Here is a 23,212-nt window from a genome sequence, read left to right as displayed (position 1 = left end):
ATGGGCAAGTTACATGGACTACTCAACACTTCTTGTATGATGTTTGCTTCTAGCAATCTTTGTGTTTCAATGGCAACTCCTGCTTTCACTTCTGCACTCATTTTGTATGGTTTAGTATTTGGGTAAACTGCATCTTCTTTTATGGCTATTTTAATTGGGTCTACATTTGCCATTAATCCTACATCCTTTCCAGTAAAATCCCATACTTCTGGTTTCACTGTCTGTTGGAGTTCTTCAGGTAAGTCTTGTATTGTCAGTCTTTTAATTTCTGAGTCAGGTCTTATTAGCATTAATTTGTATATTCCATCTTCGTCTGGGGTTTGTATTTCGACGCCCTTTGGTGTGCAAAAGATGGTACAGTTCATTTTACACAACAAATCACGTCCCAATAGGTTTACAGGACTGGAATCACAGACAACAAATCTATGCATTTCTTTGAAATTCCCTATTGTAATTTCCATGGGTTCAGTAACTGGGGTACTAATCAACTGATTAGATACACCCACTACTTGGATTGCTTCTCCCGAGAGGGGTAGGATTGGTACGTCTGCTGTTCTTACAGTAGAACGGGTAGCCCCAGTGTCCAACAGAAAGGTGACATCATTGCCTTCTACCTTTCCTTCAATGTATGGCCCTGACTGGTCTACCGGCAAGGAGGCGCCAAGTACGCACTCCTCGTCCTCCCCCCTCAGGCACAGTCAGTAAGGTTCATCACAGAGGAAGGTATCATTCAACAGAAATTGCGAAGTTGCTGCATTTCTATCCTCATTTCCTCCCCACACTTCGATGTCTTCACCCTGCAGTGCTTTACCCTTAAAATTTGGTCTAGGTGCACGGGGTAACTGATTCTGTTTTACCTGTTGCTGGTTCTTTCTTGGTTTTTCATTCTGCGTCTGTGGATTTAAATCATTAATGTGGGGGTTACTATTTTGTGCGTATGGACACTCGTCTCTCCAGTGCCCGATCTGTCCGCACCCGTGACAGGGGAACTTCTTTTTGGCCTCCTCTCGACTCATTTTTACTTTGGGCTTCCCTCCACCCCCAGAACCTTGATTTTGGGTATTATGGTTCATTTTACTCAACTGCTTTTCCTGTTGTTCTGCTAATTTTACCTGTGCCCACATGACCTTTTCCTTTAAAGCCTTTTGTTTGTCAGCCATCTCGTCTTCGCAATATTTGGCATATCGTAACACCTCATCAATTTTCTTAGACTGCCAACAGATTTTATTGTCTTTAATCCACTGTCAAATTTCAGGTCTTAATTCTGTTACAAACCTGTAAATAAAGTGCGTCATGTCCTTCATCTCAATGTTATCTATACCACTGTATGTTTTGAACACCTGTAATAGTCGTTCATAATAGGAATGCACAGTCTCATCTCTATCCTGGGTAGTTCTATCTATTCGGGTTCAATCAGTTTCCTTTGCAGGCACTTTTCCCTTCAGATGCAACATTACCTGATTGTATTTTTTCATTACGTCATCAGAAGGAGCCCCTGTGAGAGGATCCCTCGGGTATTCCTTACTAGGCCAATCAATAGCAATTTTACATTCTGTCCACAAATCTACAGGAACTACGATTTCGAAAAACCCATCCAAATCTTTCCACAAGCATTTTTGTACTTTTACAAACCTTTCTACCTGTCTGTACCACTCTAGAGGCTTTTCGCGTAATTTCGGAAAGTCATTGGTAAAGGACACAATATCCTGTCGGGACCATGGAACGTGCACATACTTTCCACCTGGCACTTCTCGCATAGGATATAATTGCTCTGGCTTGTCAGCTTCTTTTAAAACCTACTCGGAAGTCATCTGCTTTGATCTAATTTCCTCTTTTTTCTTTGCCCACCTGGCTTTCCATTTTTCTAATTCTCCCCACTTTTGCAACAGGTTCAACAATTCTCTGATCTGTACCTTTTTTCCTGACACATTCATATTTTCTAAATCTTTGTCTGAAAACTCTGCTCTGTAGGGTTTTTGCAACTCTTTAGATTTTCCAATATCTATTCCCATACTAGCCGCGGTGTCCGTTAATTTCTCATGGAACACTCTGGTATTACGGGTAATACTCTTGCAGATAAACAGCAGTTCTTCCTCGGAAAAGGTATTTAGTCTGTCCAACCCCACATTTCCAGCCATTAGTTCTTCCAATTCTATTCTTAATTTGTAAATATCTAATGGTTTCGACTGGGGATTTTGTTTCTCCAATTCTCGACTCCATCTCTCAATTTCATCAGGTGTCACTACGGTAGCACTTCTAGTACCAGAAGTGGACTCTCTGTACTTCTCCTGCACTAAAAGGAGCGTTTTTCTTTCTTGAACCCCTTTCTGGTTCTCTTATCGGTAAATCCATTAGGGAAATTACAGACTCGCATTCACTTTCTTGGTCATCTACAATTAAAGGCTCTTTTCTCGGCTGTACTACAGCTGGAGTAATAATTTGAGTCTTTGCACACCCCTGTTTGTCCCCGTACAATGGAACCACTGGTCCAATAGTTACTGGAATTGTCAAGGCTTCAGGACTTGTATTTAATTGGGAAATTTTCTGAATCAATTCTGTTCTCTGTTTAGCTATAGCCTCTCGCTCTCTTTCCTGCATTACTTTTTCCAGGGAGGATTCATGTACTACTTGCGGAGTCAAAGTTGGGGCATAAGACTGAGCAGTTGGATGCGTCATACTGGGTCCCTCACCATAATTAGGTTTCGTGAACGGGTTTCCTGTACTTAAAGGTCTCGGCATTTCTTGATAAGGAGGTTTTTGACAACTGTCTCTTACATTTACTGGTCTAGATCCCTCCTGATAAGGGGGTCTTTGGCAAGCATCCCCTACACTTGAGGATCTGGGTCCTTCATTATAAGGAGGTGGATTCTACATGAACAAGTCCTCCAAATAATCATCATCCGAATCCCCACTGATTACCCAATGTTTGGTCTTCTGTCTTTTTCCCCTCCTATGGGTTCTCCTAGTGCCATCATAGGGTGCAGTCCTTATACTATCATATTCTGTCTCCATTGCTTCATTTTTTTCTCTCGGGTTTCTGGTTTCACTTTAGGATACCATTTGGTTAACCCTTTATCCATTCGGGGTTTGTCTCTCTCAAAAGCCTCAATCTCCCATTCCTCTAAGGCTTCGTACTGTGTCAATCTGGGTCTTGGATGCAAATCATTCATTCGGGTTCTCAAATTGAATAAAATCCTGCCATTAAATGTACCTTCTAATGGAAAAGCCAAAATTCAGTCATCCTTCGTGTATTCTACCCAATTTTCCAGGTGGCCTCATCAGAGCAAGAGACCAAGTGCCACCCCAGGGATAGCGAACGCAGGCCATGCCGAAATAATTTCAAAATCATTTAGTCAGTACTACTCAAATCAGCTGGGGCAAAAGCATCCTTATTTGCAACCAGGACTTAATGCGCGGGACAGGCACAAGACCCTCAAAGTTCAAACGCCACCTGCGAGGCAGAAAAAAACAAAAATCAATCCACACCGAGACAAAGGCGAAGCAAATCAATAAAAACGAAGACACCTGAATGGAGTCCCAATCAATACAGAACAATGAGATATTGCAGGCAATAAGTACCACATGAAAATTCCCAAGACCAACAAGTAACACATCAGCATCCACGCCTCAACTAGGAGAACAAACTACAATCGAAGATACATCAGGTTCCCCAGCACAGGCAACAGCTAGTGCAGCAAATCAAACAAACAATAACATCGAACATTCAAATAATAACCAACCTAGCAACCAAGATACAAAATTAAAGGGAGACATAAAGGCCCACTACACAAAATCAACCTATGTCCGTTCAGTACAAGGGAAGGTACAGTCAGATAAAAACCCAACAGAGGGTCGCCAAAGGAAAAATTTGATGCTGATATCAATGTATAAACAACAAACAATAATAGACCTATCAAGCTCATCAGAACAGCTAACACGTGATACCTCAGAACTCACCGACAAAGCACATGATAAAAATAAATCCAACAGAGGCCCCACAGGGATAACACAGCAGACAAAAACAACACTCGCCATCCACCTAGTAACGCCATAGAGTGGAACCACCTGGTACATAACAATATCACTGAGTATCTAACGGAGCTGAAGCAGGAGTCGGATAACAACTTGGAAGCTCTTTCAAAACTATGTGTTTCCCTAGTGAAAACACTGCAAACCTCAATCTGCACCCTTAATATGCAGTCAGAGAAACTCTACATCCAGATCAATTTAATGAACGTAATTGCGGAATACATCTCGGGCATAGACACTAAGCTTGACATCATGATGCACCAATTACCAGTCCTCAACAAACATGCAAATGGTACGCGGGCACAAGTTACAAATTGTACTTGCAGTCCCATTCTGGAAAAACTAAGGGACCTCCCAACCATACTAACAAGTATTCTTCAACAAACTGTCAAATCGTCCCCCCGAAAATAACAAAGTAAATGGCAAAGAGCCAGAAAACGGAGAATGTAGTTCTCAAAACATTGCTTTACACAATACTGAACAGAATACCCTGTCGCCAACAGGAAAGAAGTCAAAAGCTGTGTAATCAAGTGATGATTTATTCTTCACAGATTCTCCAGCATCACATCCAGCTACTATTATCTAATCCTCACGAACACAAGCGATTCAACAACCATCCTAACAGACGAACCAAACAAATAATCCCCCAAACAAAAAGACAAAAAAAAGAGCAAGGAAAGTGAGAAATTGTTTGCACATAAATAAAACATCAAAAATTGAGGTATCGGTGAACTATCCAATCTTTCATTTTTATGACGGTAAACAGCGGCTATTAGTAACATCAGGGCAACAAACAAAACACGAGGAAGATGAGGCAAGCTTCCCAGACCAGTCGGGTCAATTGAATCCTCATTCCCATCGCAAAGGGCATCACCAGCACCAAACAGCCCACCCTCAACAAAATGGCGTTTTGAGAGCGGTGACCTTCTTCAACCAGAAAAAACAAAGAGGAACCCAAACCTAGTGTGAGCAGGTTGGGATTCCCAGGGGATACTGCAAACAAAACAAAAAAATCTCGAGAGACCAACAAGCCTCCATCAGAGAACGATCCAACGCCCACAAGAAAATGTCCTTCTTTCAACCAGAAACCACAAGGAAGACTCCAAACCTACCTTTAGCAGATTGGGATGCTCAGGGGACATGGCAAATAAAACCAAAAACCCTAATTGCCCAGAAATCCTGCAGCAGAAAACAACCCCATGCACACAAGAAAATGGGCGCCCCCACAGGAACCTACGTTCCATCTTACAAGTCCACAACAGGGACAACATAGGAGATAGGCAAGTTATCTCAAGACAAGTTATCTCTAGGACAGAGCAGCAATCAGGAAGTACTAAGGGAGACCAGCTACTGATCAATATAAAAACGCAAAGTGAGGACGCGAACCGGAATGAACAAGAAGAACTGGGAAAAAACCAAAGCCCCCAGCAGGCGTCAACTACCTATCCACAAAAAAAGAAGCGGAAATCAAACTCAAATAACAGGATTCTCTTCACATCACATTACTCCTCACAAGGCCCACAAGTTTATTTAAACAGAGGAAACATCAGGCAACTCATGGCAGCTACACCAACATTACAACATGACCATAGAATTCATCAACCCCGAAAAAATCATAGGAAAGGAAAATACCTTAGCAACTTGGAAGACATAGTAATAGATATTCTAAAAGAAACCAAAAGATTTTAAGAATGGGAAATATCTCTTTCCATTCCAGCGCCAAAACGCTATCCGTCACTTCTCCTATTGCTAGGTACACCCCCAAACAACAACCCAACTGTAAGCACGGTCTCCTTGGTTCTGTGAGGAGCAAAAGGTGCAGACGGTGTAAATTAACAACAGCAGAAGCCGCAAAAGACAGCACACCAAAGATCACACACGCTCAGTCTGAAAGGAGAATGACGTCCTAGCACACCACGCACACCAGAGCCCCCCTCAATCAAAATCCTGTTTTGGAAAATAGCCGGAGCGAATGGAACCCCACAGGAAAAAGGGCATTTTGAGAACTGGGATAGTTACGAAATAATCGCGCTCCAAGAAACATGGTTAACAGCGCCAATAGAGGTCCCAGGCAGGATCCTTCACCATGTAAACGCAATATGAATGAGGCAATATGAAAGACTGAAAGGCGTCCTCGCGGTCTATATTTCAACCGCAATAAAAATGTCTTCAATTCAGTTGTCAAAAACCACATCCGCCATGCAAATAATAAAAAATGGAGCTGGGCTCACATTCAGGGGTAAGCACCATTATCTTAATTAACATCTACGCACACCCGAAACAAAAGATCAACAAAGACCTATTTAACAACTCATTGCCACTATTGCGGAATTCCCCTTCGAACAGCCAACCCGGGAAATTATTCTTACCAGAGAATTCAATTCAAATCTGTTGTTATCTTCCCCACCTTGGGTGTACATCACTGCAGCAAACGCAATTTGGGCAATAGAAACGCAATCCTATTCCAAACAAAAACGTAAGGACAAAGTAGGACAGCAACTCGTAATGGACCTCGAACATCTAGGGATGCGCACATTAAATGGTAGAACAAAACAGGACAGACCAGCTACATGCACATACAATGGCCCTCGCACGAGCTCCGTTTTGGATTACACAATAGTAACCCTTCCGCTCTTAGGGCAAATAAAAAAAAATGCAGATCAAATATTCCAGTGATCACTCGGCCCAGCACATTGAACTTAATACGACCCTTAACAGACACACAGAAACCCCAGTAGTGGAGGGGTCAAAATCGACAATAAATCTGAAACGTCTGCGCTGGACAAGTACCACATTGCTGCAAGTAGCCTCAAAGGCCAAAGATCTAATGGTGACCCTTGAGTCACAAAAAACATGTTGATTGAAACATGGACTGCCTTCTGGTAAGTCTACCACTAGCTCCCACTAAACAGTCAAATAAAAAGTGGACAAAGCACAACAGTCTTCTTAGTCAAACTGCACGAATAACAAGAAAGGCACTCAGGACGGCTCACCATCAAAGTCCACCCTCAACAGCATGGGAGCATGTACATCAATTAAAAAAAGAAAAAATCTGGATCGACCAAGAAATTCAACACTAACTTTTTGGACAAAGCTACTACAGAACGCAAAGACACCAGATGCCAGAGCCTTCTGGGACCAAGTGAATTAACGCGAGTGGAGAGCGGATAAAAAGATACACCGCTGGGTACGTTTCATACACCGCGTTGGTGAGGGTTTTTAAGTAACCAAAGGTACACGGTTACAAGTGTCCATTCCAACATTGATTCTGGATTAATAAAGGGGAACTGAATGGACAGTTATTCCTCCTCCCTAACTGTTGATCATTATTCCCACATCTGTTTAACCTATTCATGGCTGATTTAACACCAAGGCTAGACTGGGTTAACTCTCATCTACCACGCCTGGGCAAATTGCCATTAACACACTTGTCTTACATGGACGATGTTGCTCTCCAAAGCCACACGAGAATTGGTTTGCAAAGATCAATTCACAAGGTAGCCGAATTCGCTAAAACAAACTGATTCAAATAAATACAATAAAAACAAAGGTCATGATTATAACTAATAGATCACCAAACCAAATGACGTTTACAATTACAAACACCAGGTTAGAAGTGGTTAACAGCTACAAATACCTCTGGATATATTTGGATCAAAGGTTTTAGTTTTCTACGCAGTACGGGAAAATTAAAAAAAAGGGTAACTCTACATTTTGCATTATGTAGTTTATCTAAAACTTTAAAAGGCCCACTGTTCACCCCATTATTGGCAGTCATCAAGGATAAACTACTTCCAACCATCGCTTATAGATGCGTCGTCTATTATGGAAACAACGCAACAATTCTGGACAACATCCAAACGAGAGTACATAAAAGAGTATTTTGTCTGCCAAGTGACTCCTCTCCAGCCCAGGTACGTTTAGAGTTTGGCCTACAGCAACAACAACTGTATAGAAGGTACGAGGCAATCAAAATATGGTACAACATTTGGCTCAATCGGGGTCTTGAAATCAACAATGCGCTTTGGGATGGCCTGCAAAAAGACCCAAAGTCACACTACGCTAAGTATTTAGATGCCTCATTGCAAATAACCAGGAAGGTAGACCTCTGGCATCGGAAATTACCTTCGACATCATTCCAGCTAATTATGAAAAAGGTGGCAAAAAGGCACTAGCTAACAGATGACAAAGCAACATTAAGTGGACGAGCTCACGAATGGATGGTATTACATTCCTTCACCAAGCCCGAGCCAGCGGCATACCTGGACCTTGCCTTTTCCCCTCATTTAAAATCCAAGTTCTAAGAACTTTGTATGGGGAAGTTGCCTTCCAATGCCGACCTCCCCAGCTGGAAGTACCAGGGCTCAAAAGCATGCAGCCTATGTGGGTCATCAATACAGGACTTCACACATCTAATATGCCTCTGCCCAACCTTAGGGCCCTACCGCCGTCAACTGTTGAGGAGGCAGTTCAATGAAAGAGACATCTGCACCTGCAGATCCGCAATACTAAAAAGTTTGGACCCCAAGGACCTCCAACAAATCTGCCAATTGGCAACATTTTTAATCTGCTATGAGAAATTAATGATAGTGTTACAGGCCACAATATTGTTTAGTGGACCCTCCCTGCCTTTTAACAGTTATAATGTTGTAAATAGAAATAATGAATCACATTTTTATGTATTGAATAAAGACGGCGGTGTATCATCTGTCTATACTAACTTATTTCTCTCTCTTCATGTCAAAGAAACTGGGGTATTTTGCCACCTAGACGAAACGTATTTTATGTATTGGAACATTGTGATGATTTTAACTAACTATACAATAAAGACATTTTTTCACTTTTCACTTCATGCTATGTGAAGCCATGTCTTCACAATAACTACATTAAAAGACCCGATTTGAATATGGTGCTTGAGCCTGCAGTTAGAAAGAACTGGTATATTTGTATGCAGTAGCACCTGCACTGGCCCCCAGGACACTTTATTGCCATCGACTGGGAAGACATCCAGATATCCGGAAATGTCTGTAGCTGGAAGTGTATCCCAATATCGGGGAGCCGGCAAGGCGAGGACACGGCAGGGTGCAGAGTACATGCGGCAGCCTCTGCCCTACCACTTAGTCAGCAGCTTTTAGCAGCCTGGGATTTCCTGATGAGTGGGTCTTCCTGTCGGAAAAACGTCTAAATAATTCTTGTTGCCCACAAGTACAATCAATTAATAAACCAACGTACTGTGAGGTGTGTTTTGTGCTGCTATAGATGAAAGTTGAGAATTGGCGTGTATACACAGTTAAATAGTAGAAAAAGTGTCTCCAAATGGCTTCTATTGGTGGCTGCCAGTGGACAAACAAACTGTCACTAACAAGCAGACCCCTACACACACGGACTACAAGAAATATGTAGTGTCAGTGGATTTGGACATTCCTACCACATCCGATTAAGATGAAAGGTAGAAAAATGCCAGCTTTCATGTTGGTGAATAATAGTAGAGCTGGGAGTTCCTGTTCATCCATTCTTTTATTCTAAATGGTACTCTATTGCTTGCTTCTGGGCCCTACCAAAAATGTCTTTTTGCCGTGACTGGTAAATGCTGATAGGTGAGGTCTCAAGAGCATAGTCTTTGTATGTAATGCAGCAGGTTTCTTCGGGGGTCAAGCTTTCTTTTAGCGTATTCAAGGGGATTGGTCTATTGTCATCTGGCTTTAAGCTATGGTGACGGTGGTTAGAGCACTAGAGTTTACATATCTCAATTCCATTCCTCTTAACTCAGCCAGTGGATATGTTCTATCCATTGCTTCTGTCAAAAACTGCTACAGATGAGGAAGTGAGGAGGTCATTGGTAACCAAGCAATTCTGAACTTATTTCAGGAATGTCTTTAACAGGTGATGTGATTCTTGCATTATTTTTATTGAGCATTGGTGGAAGTTATTTTTCAAATATTCTGAGGTGCCTCCACCTTGCGTTGTCTTGTTGGCTTTCTCTTATATATTGTATGCATGTGCTTCATCTCTTTGCACAGAGCAATCCGAAGGCAGCGAAGGATGTGGCAACCTGCCCATACAATGCTCGGCACCGGGTCCCTAAACAGGAGCTGCAGCTGCACATTTCAAACTGCTTGGACAAATGCCTAACTGAGAACTTCCAAGGTAGGTGTCCCCATGCAGTGCTTGTAAATACTAGCTCCTGCAGCGTCCTTAGAATGTCTATCTATTGCAAGACTTTGACTTTGCTATTTCCTTTAAAAGACATGGCAATTTCTCTTATCAAGACTTCAAAATATTGTGATTCTGTCTTTTGCTTTAATATAATCAAAATATTGGTAACTGAAATACATATTGGAAAAGTGTATTGGCAAGAGTCTTTTGCTTCGTCTAGCACCGTCGTCCCTCACCAAATAACCTGGAAGCTGGGAGAGCTAGAACCATGTTCTCCTTACTTTAATTTAATGCTGGGGAAATGTGTCACCTAGCCTGTTGCCCCAAATAGAACTAAACTCTGATTTTGGCCTACTTTACCTGGCCAACTCCTGGCATCATGTATCCTTCTCTCTAGAAGTAGCTAGCACTTGCGCAAACTTTATCTCTAGGGCATCTTGGTCACACATTTATATATGGCTACCTTCAACTTTTTCTCCTGACAGGTAAACCACAAAAGGAGAAATAAAACTAGCATTATCAATGCCAATAGGTCTTGCCTTTGAGAACTATTGGCTCTGCCAATGCCTTTTGTTTATGCTGTACAGCATGGAAATAAGAAAGAACAAGCCATGGTAAATGCATTAGGTTTCGCCTATGTGATTAATAATAAGCTGTTTTTTGTTGTAAGTAGTAGCTTTCTGAGTAGTTGTACAATATAATTTACAGAAATTCTGTTAAAGTGTTGTGACTTGTTTATGTGCGAAAGGCAATATATTGTGCTGTTACAAGTGGTATTGTACGCGTAAGTAATAGCAACTTTTTGAAAAATGAAACGAAAGGGGAAATAATAGAATTGATTTATGTAATAGCAATATTATCTGTTTAGAGGAGTTCTGACAACTTTTGGGCCCTGTGCCACTGCACATGCTGCACCATTCAAATCATGCTCCTAGGGCCTGCAAGATAACTGTATTTGTGCCGGTTTAGTAATAAAATGTAGCAATATTATTTAGAGAATTTATGACCACTTTAAACCCCAGTGCCACTGCACCTGCTGCACCATTCAAATCCTGACCCTATTGCCTGTAAGGTAAATTAACTTGTGACTGCCTGTTTAATAGTATAATATAGCAAGATTAGGTGTTTAGTGGGTGCCTGGAGCTTTTGGTCCTGGTGCCACTGCACCTGCTGCACCATTTAAATCATGGCCCTATTGCCTTCTAGATAAATGCACCCGTGACTGTCTTGTTTAGTAGTAAAATATAGTAATAATCTCGGTTTAGTGGGGTCCCTAGAGCTTTTGGCCCACTTGCCACTTCACCTGCTGCACCATTCAAATCAAGTCCCTCTTAACTGCAAGGTAACTGCACTTCTGACTGCCTGTTTAGTTATAAAATATACCAATATTCTGTGTTAAATGAGTTACCTGGAGCTTTTGTTCTTGGTGTCGCTGAACCTGCTGCTCTATCGATATCATGATCCTAATGCTTGCTAGATAACTGAACTTAACTGCCAATTTAGTTGTACAATATAGCAATATTAGGTGTTTAGAGGAGGTCTGATAACTGTCGGCCCGGTGCCACTGCACCTGCTGCACCATTGAATTCATGACCCTGTTGTATGCAAGGTAACTACACTTGTGACTGCCTGTTTAGTTTTGAATTTTAGCAATAATCTGCGTTTAGTGAGGTTTCTAGAGCTTTTGGCCCCGATGCTACTGCACCATTCAAATCCAGTCCCATTTAACTGCAAGGTAACTGCAATTGTGACTGTCTGTTTAGTAGTCAAATATAGCAATATTATGTCTTTAGAGGAGTTCTGACAACTTTTGGGCCCAGTGCCAATGCACCTGCTGTACCATTCAAATCAAGACCCTATTGTCTGTAAGATAACTGCACTTGTGGCTGCCTGTTTGGTAGTGAAATATAGCATAGTATATTAACTGTAATTTTAACGTGCAATGTTTATTACAACATTTAGGATTTAATCATAATGACCAGATAGATTAAGTTGAAAGAATCAATTCAACAATGCCTACACAATGCTGAGAAATGTACTGAGGCATGAATAGGAAATGCCACAAATATTCTAAGGCTGAAGCATCTGCTTTACACAACTAAGTAATAAAAAGCATGCATACCAGCATACTGTTACAAACTGTCTGCCTTTTCTGTGGGAAGTGATCTTATCTTGACATTGAATGGGGTTTGAACAGCTTTTGGAGAAGTATCGTAAATGCATGCAGCTAGAGGAAGTTAACAAAAAAAAGTTATACACAAAAGCGAATGAACACAGTAATTGGTGATGGGAACTGATAAGTGCCCCTTTTATAAGCTCTATTAAATACAAGAGATTTCACACTCTGTGCAGGTGGAACCTAAAAAGGCACAGTGACTGACTTCTGATGGGGATGTCAGTGTGTAGGTGCCTGCAGGTGTCTTAATTGTAGGGGGAGATTCCAGCAAGTGAGAACACAACAGGGGGTGCAGAGAGAAGCACAACTGGTGAGCGCAATGCTGAGTGTGGGGTTGTAGAGATGCACATAGGTGAGAGCACTGGAGGGAGAAGGGCATGGATGAGAGAGCAACAAGGAGCATTTGAGGGGAGACCACCGGAAAACACATGCACTCATGTAGTACTTAAGCAAAAAGAATTAAGTAGTTTCCTAAAAGATCAGTGAAGGGACACAAGGAGGCTATGCTCCAGTGGAGGGACAAGCTCAAGATGGATAAGGCAATCCATGGAATAAAAAGTAAGCAAATTGGAATTGCAGTAAAGCCAACCAATGGTAAGCAATGGGCATGCTTTAAGCCGCTGCAAGTTTTTGATAAGCTGACAATAAGCCATTTGCAACCATAGTGCTTGCCCTGCCTGAAAACGAATAGGAAGACTTTTATTTACAGATGTTGTTGCACACCAGCTTGTGGCAGTAGCCACTTTATAGTGCTGAATTATGCTTTCTGTTGATCATTACTGGCCTTTTACCCTTTCCCAGATGTGGGTTCCATGGCTAATGGCAAAGGGTCATACGATGATTCCTAAGTAAATGGCAACACAATTGTAAGTATTAGGCTTCCCAGGTCCCTGTCCCTACAGGAGAGGTGGTGAATTGACGACTTCCTCTAGCAGAAGTGGAAGATTATCTGAATAGACCGGTTTTAATTTTTTTCTAGAATACTAAAAGGCTAATGAGGTTCTGGAGGTCTAGGTACAATGGGTTTCAGAGTAAATTGCATGAAGGATAGGTTGCCCTCCTTGCCGGGTACAGTAAAATTGGCTTGTGAAATCAGATTGCATTGCTTAATATCTGGTTCTGGGTGGGTGCATATGGTTTGAATAGTGTTCGTCATATTTGACCCAGATCCTTCTTGTCTTTGAAGGGGCTTTAACGAACTTTTACATTTTATTTGCTTTGTTACTGGAATCGAGGGTCTTTGAGATATGTGATCTGTTTTTTTTTTTAGGCAGGATCTTGCTACCTGATTACTTTTTTTTGGGGGTGGGGGGCACAGCCATTTTACAACAGCTTTGTTTTTTCTGTTAAAAAGTATTGATTAATTTAATAGAATTGTAATATATCTATGTTGTCCATAGGAAAATTAAAATCACATATTTTAAATCCTGGACAAAAGAACCAATCTCAAAAAATAAAACTAAGCAAAGTATAAATCAAAGCATAATTAAATACAATAATTGGACAGCATTTTCCTCATGAGTTAAGTGTTCTATAGATGCTAAATAGGAATTATTCGAAAATAGTGAGAATAAATCGGAAAGAAGTAAAATACAGTAGGTGTTAGTTATTAATGAATACATATTTTAACAAAGTCTTTTTCAAAAGAGAGCAAATATAAAATTATTACTGCTCAATATCTTAATAAATACCCATATATAAAATAGACCAAATTGTAATATCAATCCAATAACTTCAAGAAGGCTTAAAACCATTAACATCAACTATAAAGCAGAGATGGCACTTATTCAGTTTTAAAGTATGACCGTTATAACATTGGAGCCAGAGTGTTTATTAATATCCAAGTAGTACAGTGACATATCTGCGAATTATCAAAATACTAAATTGCTCCATAACATTGTGCCATTGTAGGAAGTTGGCTCTCAATATACTATACCAAAGTAAGATATAGTGTGCACAGCAGTGGATCCCCAGGGGTATAGCAGAGGTTAAATTAGATAGTCACTAACCGCTCTATTTGTGGTAGTGTGGTCGAGCAGTTGGGCTTACCAGAAGGTGTGTTAAGCATTATGTATTCACTGAGACAAGAAATGATGAAACACACTCTGAGACAGAGTCCAGGCCAAACGGGTAAGTATAAAAAAGGTATACCTATGTTTTATTTCTAGAACTAAGAAGAACTTGGCACAGGTAGGTAAAATGTACTTTCAAATGCAAAACTATACACAGAAATGAATGTAGATGAAATTAGTACCGTTACAGATTTGTATTTGCTTTAAAAACCATTCCGAATACTTTGAAAATACTTTGGATTACCTTTGCGTTGCTTTTTAGTTACATCGTCTACTCTGGGTGATATGCCTAGATGTCACACTGTGGTTCCTATCCTACAAAGGTAAGTAAGGCAATTTACTTTTCAAACCGAACTTGCTTTTTGTTTCATACAGAAAAACAGGTTGACACTTAGAATTTTTCAGAGGAAAAAACAAAAATTGGGTACCTATGGATAAAAAGAATGTTATGGGTTTACAGGTAAGTAAACAACTTACAATGCTGGGTGTCAGGGAGGGGGGGTTAGAAGCAAGGTTCAAGGAGGCACTCAAGTTGCACCACCAGCATCACTAGGGCAGCTGTGTGCAAAGTGCTGAGGCCCAATGTTAGCCAATGGGGCTAGGGGGGTGTCTGTTAGGAGTTGCTCATGAACAGGTTACTCAGTTGTGGGAGCAAAGATCAGCACTGCAGGTGCCAACAATCCACACAGGAGCTGCACCACCAGCGGTACGGGGGCGGCCAGATGCAGGGTGCCAAGGAGACGTCTGGAGCCCTGTTGATTCCAGTGAAGATCTCCGGTTCAGAAGAAGTTTTGGGAAAGAACACAGGCCCTGAAAACCTGATTGGCAAGGGCACATAAAGTGTCAGGCAAAAAGTGGGGGGTAACCAGGCAAAAAGGGGCCCTTTCCTACAGTCATCAAATTGTAAACAGAAGAAATGCAGAAAGTCAAAGACTTTCAGAGCTATTGGGCCCATACATCGATTCTGCCTTTGGTGTACAATCTAATATAGTCTGTTTGTAGATCGCATGGCTACCCAGGGGCCTCACAGCATTATTGTACCTCAATAATTTCTTCCGTTTGATTTTCAATATTGAAGATGTAGTGGCAGGTTCTGACAAAGTTTCCTGGGGGTGACCACTGGCAGGAGAGGTAAGTTGGGGTGATGGGGGATGCCTGTATCCCATTGGACGGTCTTCTCACCATCTCCGGTCACGGTTGGGGGGACACCTCAGGTTGAGGCTGCAGGCGTCTGGTAGAAGATCAAGACATGTCAGGGATCACTGGATCCCAGGTCTGGCTCGCTGGGGAGACCTCCTTGTGGTGTTGGGCCACTCTACTTCCTTGTTCAGCATGGCTCTTCGGTCCTTCTTCTTTCTTAGTCTAGAATCTGAGGAGGCAAGGTTCAGGGTGCCCCGTAGATACTACATTTTGGTGTGTTACAGGGGTATGCAGGTTGAAACCAATGGGTCCCTTCCTTTGGGTGAGTACACCCACTATTATACCACCCTCCAGTGGGAGTGGGGCATGCACCTCTCTGGCTGTGTTCCCTCGAGATGGTGGTTACTGAGATGTGCTTCACCTCGCCTCTCCCACCTGAGGGGTGGGGTTGGCAAAGATGGGCACACCTCTTCCTAACTTGGTTTTCACACTGATCCTCCCGCCCAAAGTGGGGGTCAGAACCGGTGGGAGACAGTTGGGGGCAGCTAAAGACTGGGTCCGCTACCTAAGGCGGCAGGCCTTTGAGACTTCCCCCTTTGTGGACCCAGCCCATCTTGGGGGAGGAGGTATGACACCTCTGCCCAGGGTGGGCTTTGTTTCTGGACCCAAGGAGTGCAGGCCCTCTATCCAGAAGTCCAGAAACCTGTTTGTTGGTGGCAAATGATGGGTAGCCTTTCAGGAACCACACCAGGGCTGGTCATTTTTCAGGGGGCATCTCTCAGATGACCTCTGAGTTCATTTTACATTAAAACCACACTGGCATCAGTGTGGGCTTAATGTGCTGAAAGATTTGCTGCCAAACTTCCCAGCTTTCAGTAAAGCCATTATGGAGCTGTGGTGGTCGTAATGACTAACTCCCAGATCATATACTCTTTATGACTCCACTACTAAGAATGAATTTAGACACAGTAGGGGTAAAGGCTCATGCGACTGTGTCCTCACCTGTGCTCTAGTGCACCCTGCTAGAGGGGTGAATTACCTAGGCCACAGGCAGTGGGTTGCAGGCATGCCACACAAGGATGTGTGCCATGTCGACTGGCAGTGTGTGGGTGTTAAGGTGCAGGGTCTATAAGAGTATCACAACAGGTGCTGCATCCCTTAGTGGCCTTCCCTGGTCACAGTGCCCTTGATACCCATGGTCCCTTTTACCTGTGGCCAGAGATGTGCTAACTGTGGATACAACAGGTACAGTTTTGGGAAAGAACACAGGTCCTGAAAACCTGATTGGCAAGGGCACATCAAGTGTCAGGCAAAAAGTGGGGGTAACCATGCAAAAAGGGGCACTTTCCTACAGTCATCAAATTGTAATCAGAAGAAATGCAGAAAGTCAAAGACTTTCAGAGCTATTGGGTCCATACATCGATTCTGCCTTTGGTGTACAATCTAATCTAGTCTGTTTGTAGATCACATGGCTACCCAGGGGCCTCACAGCATTATTGTACCTCAATAATTTCTTCAGTTTGATTTTTCAGTATAGAAGATGTAGTGGTGGCTGTAAAGACCTGCTTAGGCATGCACAACAAACTAAACAAAGTGTATGGAGATGCAGGGGTGGAACATTGAACCTCAGAGGAGGGTACAGCTCCTGGTTTTGAATGGGAGGGATGGCCCGCTGAGTGTATTTAATGGTTTGTTTTTTTTAATGTTTAAAACTTTATTGTTCAGTTAATTAAAACCATAACAAAATTTCCTTTGCACTTGTGACACAATGTTAAAATTTAAAATTAGTTAAAATACATCTTCAAAATTTACATCAAGATAAAATTCAAATAATCATTTTAAAAGGACAAAGAAAATGAAGTTTCAGAAAATCACAGTACAGTGTTAGAGGTATTAGTTATTTAACAAGCGTTTTTCAAAGACAAGCAGAAACTTTACAATCGTACAGTTAATTTGTGTGTCCTAGAGTCCAAACAGCCTATAAAAGCTGACCTGCAGGTGCGTAATCCCTTAATCAGAAAATTATTCTTTAAAAGAAGCATTCGCTCCTGTTTCAACTTTGTACAGTGACAAATAATGTGGATTATATCCTCTTTGGTGTAATCGCAGAGCCGACAGGCAATAGATCCCGTGTGTTTCCAGGCTGGTGCATCAGCCAGTGTTGGGTATTTTCCGAATCTTAGAGCCATCAACCTTTTTTTAGTAAACACTGAGTATGTAGAGTCCAAATAGAGCGCAGGAGTAAGTAGTTTGTAGCTATTAATTATAGCCCAAGAATGTGAGCGATGGGAGAAGATTTCCTTATCAATAAGTAGAGAATGTAATTTAGCGGCTTTGTTTATTACCTGTTTAAATGTTTTAAACTGCAAATTTTTATCCCATAGCTGGGCGGTACATGTTAATTCGAGTGCTTTAATCAGGAATTTGGTTGCCTCTGATCTTGTTCCCATTTCGACTTCTTGCCACAAGAATTTTTTGTTATTATCAGTGGCGTTCATTTTGATACGGTACCAGGTTTTAATGCACGTGTATAGTCTTCCCACAGACTCATTCATGAGACCTAATTCTAAGCGCATTTGCGCTGGTGAAGCATCGCGAGGAAGTTGAAAGGCTTTCTTATAAATTTTGGTAATCAGGCTATTCAACAAGGCACCATCCTTACCGTGCATTGCTGCGCTTGCGTATGTTAGGGTGGGAAGGGCTTTAACTGCTATTACCGTTAGTAGTGGTTTGAGCGAGGGGCCCTCTAGTTTTTTGTACAAGGAGCTAAATGCGAAGATCAAGGCTCCAGTTCGTTGCGCAAGGTAATGTTTCTGGGCTTTTAGAGTCATCTTATCATCAATAAAATATCCCAGATATTTATAATTTGAGACCCTTTCAAGCCTTTTGCCTTCTATGCAGATATTGTAATCTATTGAGCGCCGATTGGAAATTAACATTATTTTGGTTTTAGATAAATTCAAAGTCAGTTTGTTAGCAGACAAGAAAAGCGAGTTCCGCTGAGTGGAAATGAAGACAGCACACATAAATGTGTTGTCTATGCTGATTGCAGAGCAAAGGGATTGATACAGTGACATGTTTCTGGTTGCTGCAGCTTAGAATTACCAGGGTTTGTCATCTTTATTTTTAAGTAGGTTCAATAACCATGTATCCCAACTAGTTATTTGTACATAGCGGTGTTGTAGCCTCTGTTGATTTGCAAGTGTATTACTTTCTGTTTACACCCATTTATGTAACTTCCTTTTCCAATATTCCCATATAGAGGACTGAAGTTCTTCCGTTTCTGCACCAGTAGTCTTTATGGCCTGCATGACACAGAAATCATGAACCTGTTTGCACACCTGTGTTTTTTCGTACCTTCAATGACACCTTGGGAATCCCTCTGTATATGTTTGTTACACTTTATATTGTTTGTGTAATGCAGTCGTAAAAAGGGTGCGTTTTGATACATGTTCTGAACATGTGTAGGAACTCTGATTTGGCTCCTTAACATTTTGAGCAACTGTCTGGCACAGTGTGAAATATACTGTTTTGTTGGGTAGGGTTTAGTATTGTCTGTGGATGACATTAAATTAATTTAAACTAGTCATTTCTTGGTACTGAACTTGTGGCTTAGTCATTTGTGTAAAACCTGTGTATCCTTTTTGGCCCCACCATTATTGAGCATTGCTTTGAGCAGTGTGTGGGTTGGTGGATGAATGTTTCGGTATATTGATAAGTCAACTACTTTAGGGTTGCCAGCATCTGCCCAATTCGCCTATGAGCAGTCCGGTTTCCTTTCTTAACTTGGGAGTGTAGCTCAAGGGTGAGTTAGAAGTGTATGCTACTTTTGTTTGGGTTTTTCTCCATACTTTATGCCAGCAATCTATTTACCACCTCTGACAGAGTGCAGTGTACCAGTTCATAAGCCAGAGTATCAATGGCTGTCGAAAGAAGTGATTTGCCTACCAGAGCCTCACAGACCTGTGTAGCCTCAACAGGCAAAGTGTCAGCCATCCAATGGACTGGCCACTGAAGTTGGGCTGCAAGATGATCATTTTTAAAGTTTTGAATGGCAAGGCCACACTTGTTGATAAAGCGCTGAACTTTACATATGGCCATGGCCACTCCAAATCCAATCCCTCAAGACTATATTGAGTTCTGCAAAAAAGTGAGTACGAGGAAAAGCTAGAATTGTTGTGGACAGTTGGAGGAAACCTAGTATTAGAACCATTTTATGAATGGTAATCATTACTATCACTGCTAATGATAGTTTTGCAGCATGAATCTTTTTCTGGATTATTATTACATCATTAAATGGTTGCGTCTGGAATGGTCTAATTTCTATTTCTTATTTAAAATGTTTTATTTTTTTATTTTGTGGGCATAGTCAACCAACATTTTGGGATATGTCCATCCACATGGGACATCAGACATGCACCACAAAGTTACTGTGCTTTCTTGCCTTCCTAGATTTCTCTTTTCCACCATTAGGTTCATAAAGAGGGTGGAGGGCTTGACAGACTGTCAACAAAAGCATAAAATAACTGGATGGTTACACTCAGTAACACTGGAAGCCATCGAACACGTGAGGAAGTCCTGACCAGTCACTTTTTTACACTAAGGGAGACTCGTCTGATCCAAAGAACTTGGCCAGAGAATGCAAAGAGGCAGGGCAGCTAGAGGAAATGGATAATACCCCCTTTAAATTATACTCGAAGAGCCACCACAAATTTGCACTAGAAGACCTGCACACAATCTGCCACCTCCCATGAAACTGATGACTTTACAGAAGAGGAACCTGTACCTGCCCATGCTTCCAAGTATCCTCGAGTAGAGGAGGGGGTGCCCTTTAAAAACGCAAGCCAACTCAGTCTGTGACTCTGCGATTTGGTAAGTACAGACAATCCTCACAAGACTCCATCTAACATGTAATGCCCCACATCAACGGGGCGCCCATCAGATGAGTAAAGTTAAAGGTATGGTGATGGTGGGCAGCAAGATGCAAGGAGCTGCAGCAACCCAGTGGAGAATTGCATACTCCAATGCCCTGCTCAACCATTCTGGTCATCAGCAGTGGTACATAGAATAAAAGCTCATGTAACATCTCTCAGACGAGTGTAAGAAGAAGGCAAACCTGGTGGTGCTGTAGGGTAAAACCATCACTAACACTTCTCTCCATTTTGCCCCTTACCCCGCAGAAACAGCGAGCAGCCAGATGTGCTTATGAACATCCCAGAGAAGGCATGTCTGTCTGGGAGTCTTGGGGTTTAAGCCAGAGGAAAAGGTCTCGAGTATTGCCATGCTCTTCACAAGTGACACTGTCATAGGTCCAGCAGTAGATAAGGTGCTACAACAGGACAAGGACAATGCAAAGGTGATTTCAATGGCAGAATTTGTGGGTACTTCAAGAGGGAAACCATGCCAGACAGATGACCGCCAAGCAGAGAGGGTTTCCAACCTGAAGCAGCTTCACAACAATCGTGGTTCAGGCAGGCAGCAACACTGCAGGCCACAACCAAACCATGGCAGTACATTCCAAGGCTGCCCTTTTAAGCAATAGGTAGAGTAAGAGGTCAAGCTCTAAGCTGAGGAGGGCTAGCAAATAAGTGACTCCCGCGAGTCAGATCCCCTGCATGAAACACCTGCGAGGGGCAGGATGGGGCGGTTGCTTTAAAAATAGATACTTAGCATAATAAAGCATGGTCTCTGTATCACCCTCCAAAAAGCCCCTTTCGATACCCCCAAAGAAGAGAGCACACTCAAGGTAGGAATTAAACCAGCTGCGACGAGAAGTGAAAGAACTTTCCAAACACGAACTATAGATGGAGTTCCCCTAAGCCCTCAGAAAAGGGGTATACTTGTAGTTTCACGTGCTACGGCAAGATGAGTGTGAAACCAATCCTAGATCTCCGACAACTAAACAAGTACATGCAAACTCAAAGGTTCAAAATAACAAAGTTACAATAAGTCATTCAGCTCTTAAAGAGCTGGGATTACATAGCCAAGGTAAAGGACACCTATCTACACATCCCAATGAATCACAAGCACATGCGATGACACAGATTCTTTATAGACTAGGTACACCATGAGTTCACAGTTGCACCTCTTTGTCATGAAATTGGCACCAATGATGTTTATAAACTGCTTTAGCGGTGGTAGCTGCCCAGGTGAGGAGCCAGGGCACACGTTTATCCCTAACTAGATGGCTGACCGGTTAAATCGAGTTCAAAATTGTAATTTCAGCAGAACATACAGACTGTGATAAACACTTCACTGACTAGAATTCGCAGAAAAACTAGAAAATCATCTTCACTCCCAGTAAAACAGAAGGAGTTCTTGAGAGCAACATTAAACTTGAACAGTGAGGGCATACCCAAAAGAATCAAGTACCTAGTAGACCAACCTCGCTTATACCAGAAAGGGAAGTCTCTGACACTTGGGAGCAAAGGAAAACTGATGGATATGATTATGTCCTGCATACAACTCCTACCACAAGCCAGGCTGCATATGCGCACCATCCAGGAATGGTTGCAAAACAAATGGTCACAAGGCACGGGGAGTTGGGAGAATGTAGTGGTTGTCACAGAAGGGATTTGGAAGGTAATAAAGTGGTGGATCATAGAGCACTTTACTGTAGGAAGACCTTTCAAGCTACCAATTCCAACAGTGACCATTACCACAGATGCATCACACACAGCAGGGGGGTGGTGGCACACACGGCAAAACTCAAAATCAGGGAACTATAGAGCCTGATGGTAATGAGAGGTTTCTACACATTGGACTTCATGTTCAGTACTCCACACCACTGATCTAAGGGAAATGTTCTATTGATAAGCTAGTACAGGAGTTTTGCGTACTCTTTTTCCATCAATCCCAATGGTAATAGACCAGTTCAGGCATTCTGACATGACCCTTATCCTGATAGCTCCACAGGGAACTGATAGATCTCATGAGTAGAAAAGGTAAGTCTCCCAGCAGAGCAGAACCTACTACAATGCAAGGGGGGGCAGGTCTGCCAGCCACTCTTTGCCTGGCTGCTTAGTACATAAAGTTGGGCCACCTCCAACTGCCAGGCAGAACCATGGAGCTCCTTCCTCAAGGAAGCCAGAAGATCAAGCACACACAAGTTTTACACGACAAAGCTGAACAGATCTAGTCACGGTTACAAAAAATATGGTCTCCTCAACTATAGAACCAGCAGCACCACAATACTAACCCACCTACTAGATAACTGTTTAACACATGCGTCGCTTAAGGTTTACCTGGCTGCCTTTCTGGCTTATTCTAGAGGATTCACATGGAGGCAATAGTCTCTTTACTCTACTAGTTAAAAAAGATTCATACAAGGAGAAAAAAGGATAGACCCACCAAGGGCAGCACCCACACCCATGTGTAACAATACAATATGGTTACGCAACTAATGAAGGAGCCGTTCGAGCCCATGCATAAGTCTAAGATCAAATTTGTAACATTGAAGGTAGCTCTTCTAATAGAAATCAGTTCAGTATCGAGAGTCCGCGAACTTCAAGCATTCACCATTCTAGAACCTTACCTACAAAACCATAAGGTCACTCCGTTTCTTCCTAAAGTTGTCATACTTCCATGTTAAGCAAACCACACAGCTACCAGCTTTCTTCAGAACCAAAGACCCATCCTG

General features: G+C 42.1%; 1 protein-coding gene across 2 annotated transcripts in view; it reads left to right on the top strand.

The window, feature by feature from the left end:
* Positions 1-23,212, top strand: part of LOC144829387 (uncharacterized) — an 815,409-nt gene that overhangs the window by 95,973 nt on the left and 696,224 nt on the right. For both annotated transcript variants that reach the window (XM_078688502.1, XM_078688493.1), the window contains exon 3: positions 10,050-10,176. In XM_078688502.1, coding sequence (XP_078544628.1) covers positions 10,050-10,176 — 127 coding nt within the window. The remainder of the gene's footprint in view (positions 1-10,049; positions 10,177-23,212) is intronic.

This window comes from Lissotriton helveticus, chromosome 1_1, assembly GCF_964261635.1.
Source record: "Lissotriton helveticus chromosome 1_1, aLisHel1.1, whole genome shotgun sequence".
In the NCBI taxonomy this organism is placed as follows: domain Eukaryota; kingdom Metazoa; phylum Chordata; class Amphibia; order Caudata; family Salamandridae; genus Lissotriton; species Lissotriton helveticus.
The sequence above is the reverse complement of the archived record's forward strand: the minus strand, read 5'-3'. Positions and strand labels throughout refer to the sequence as shown.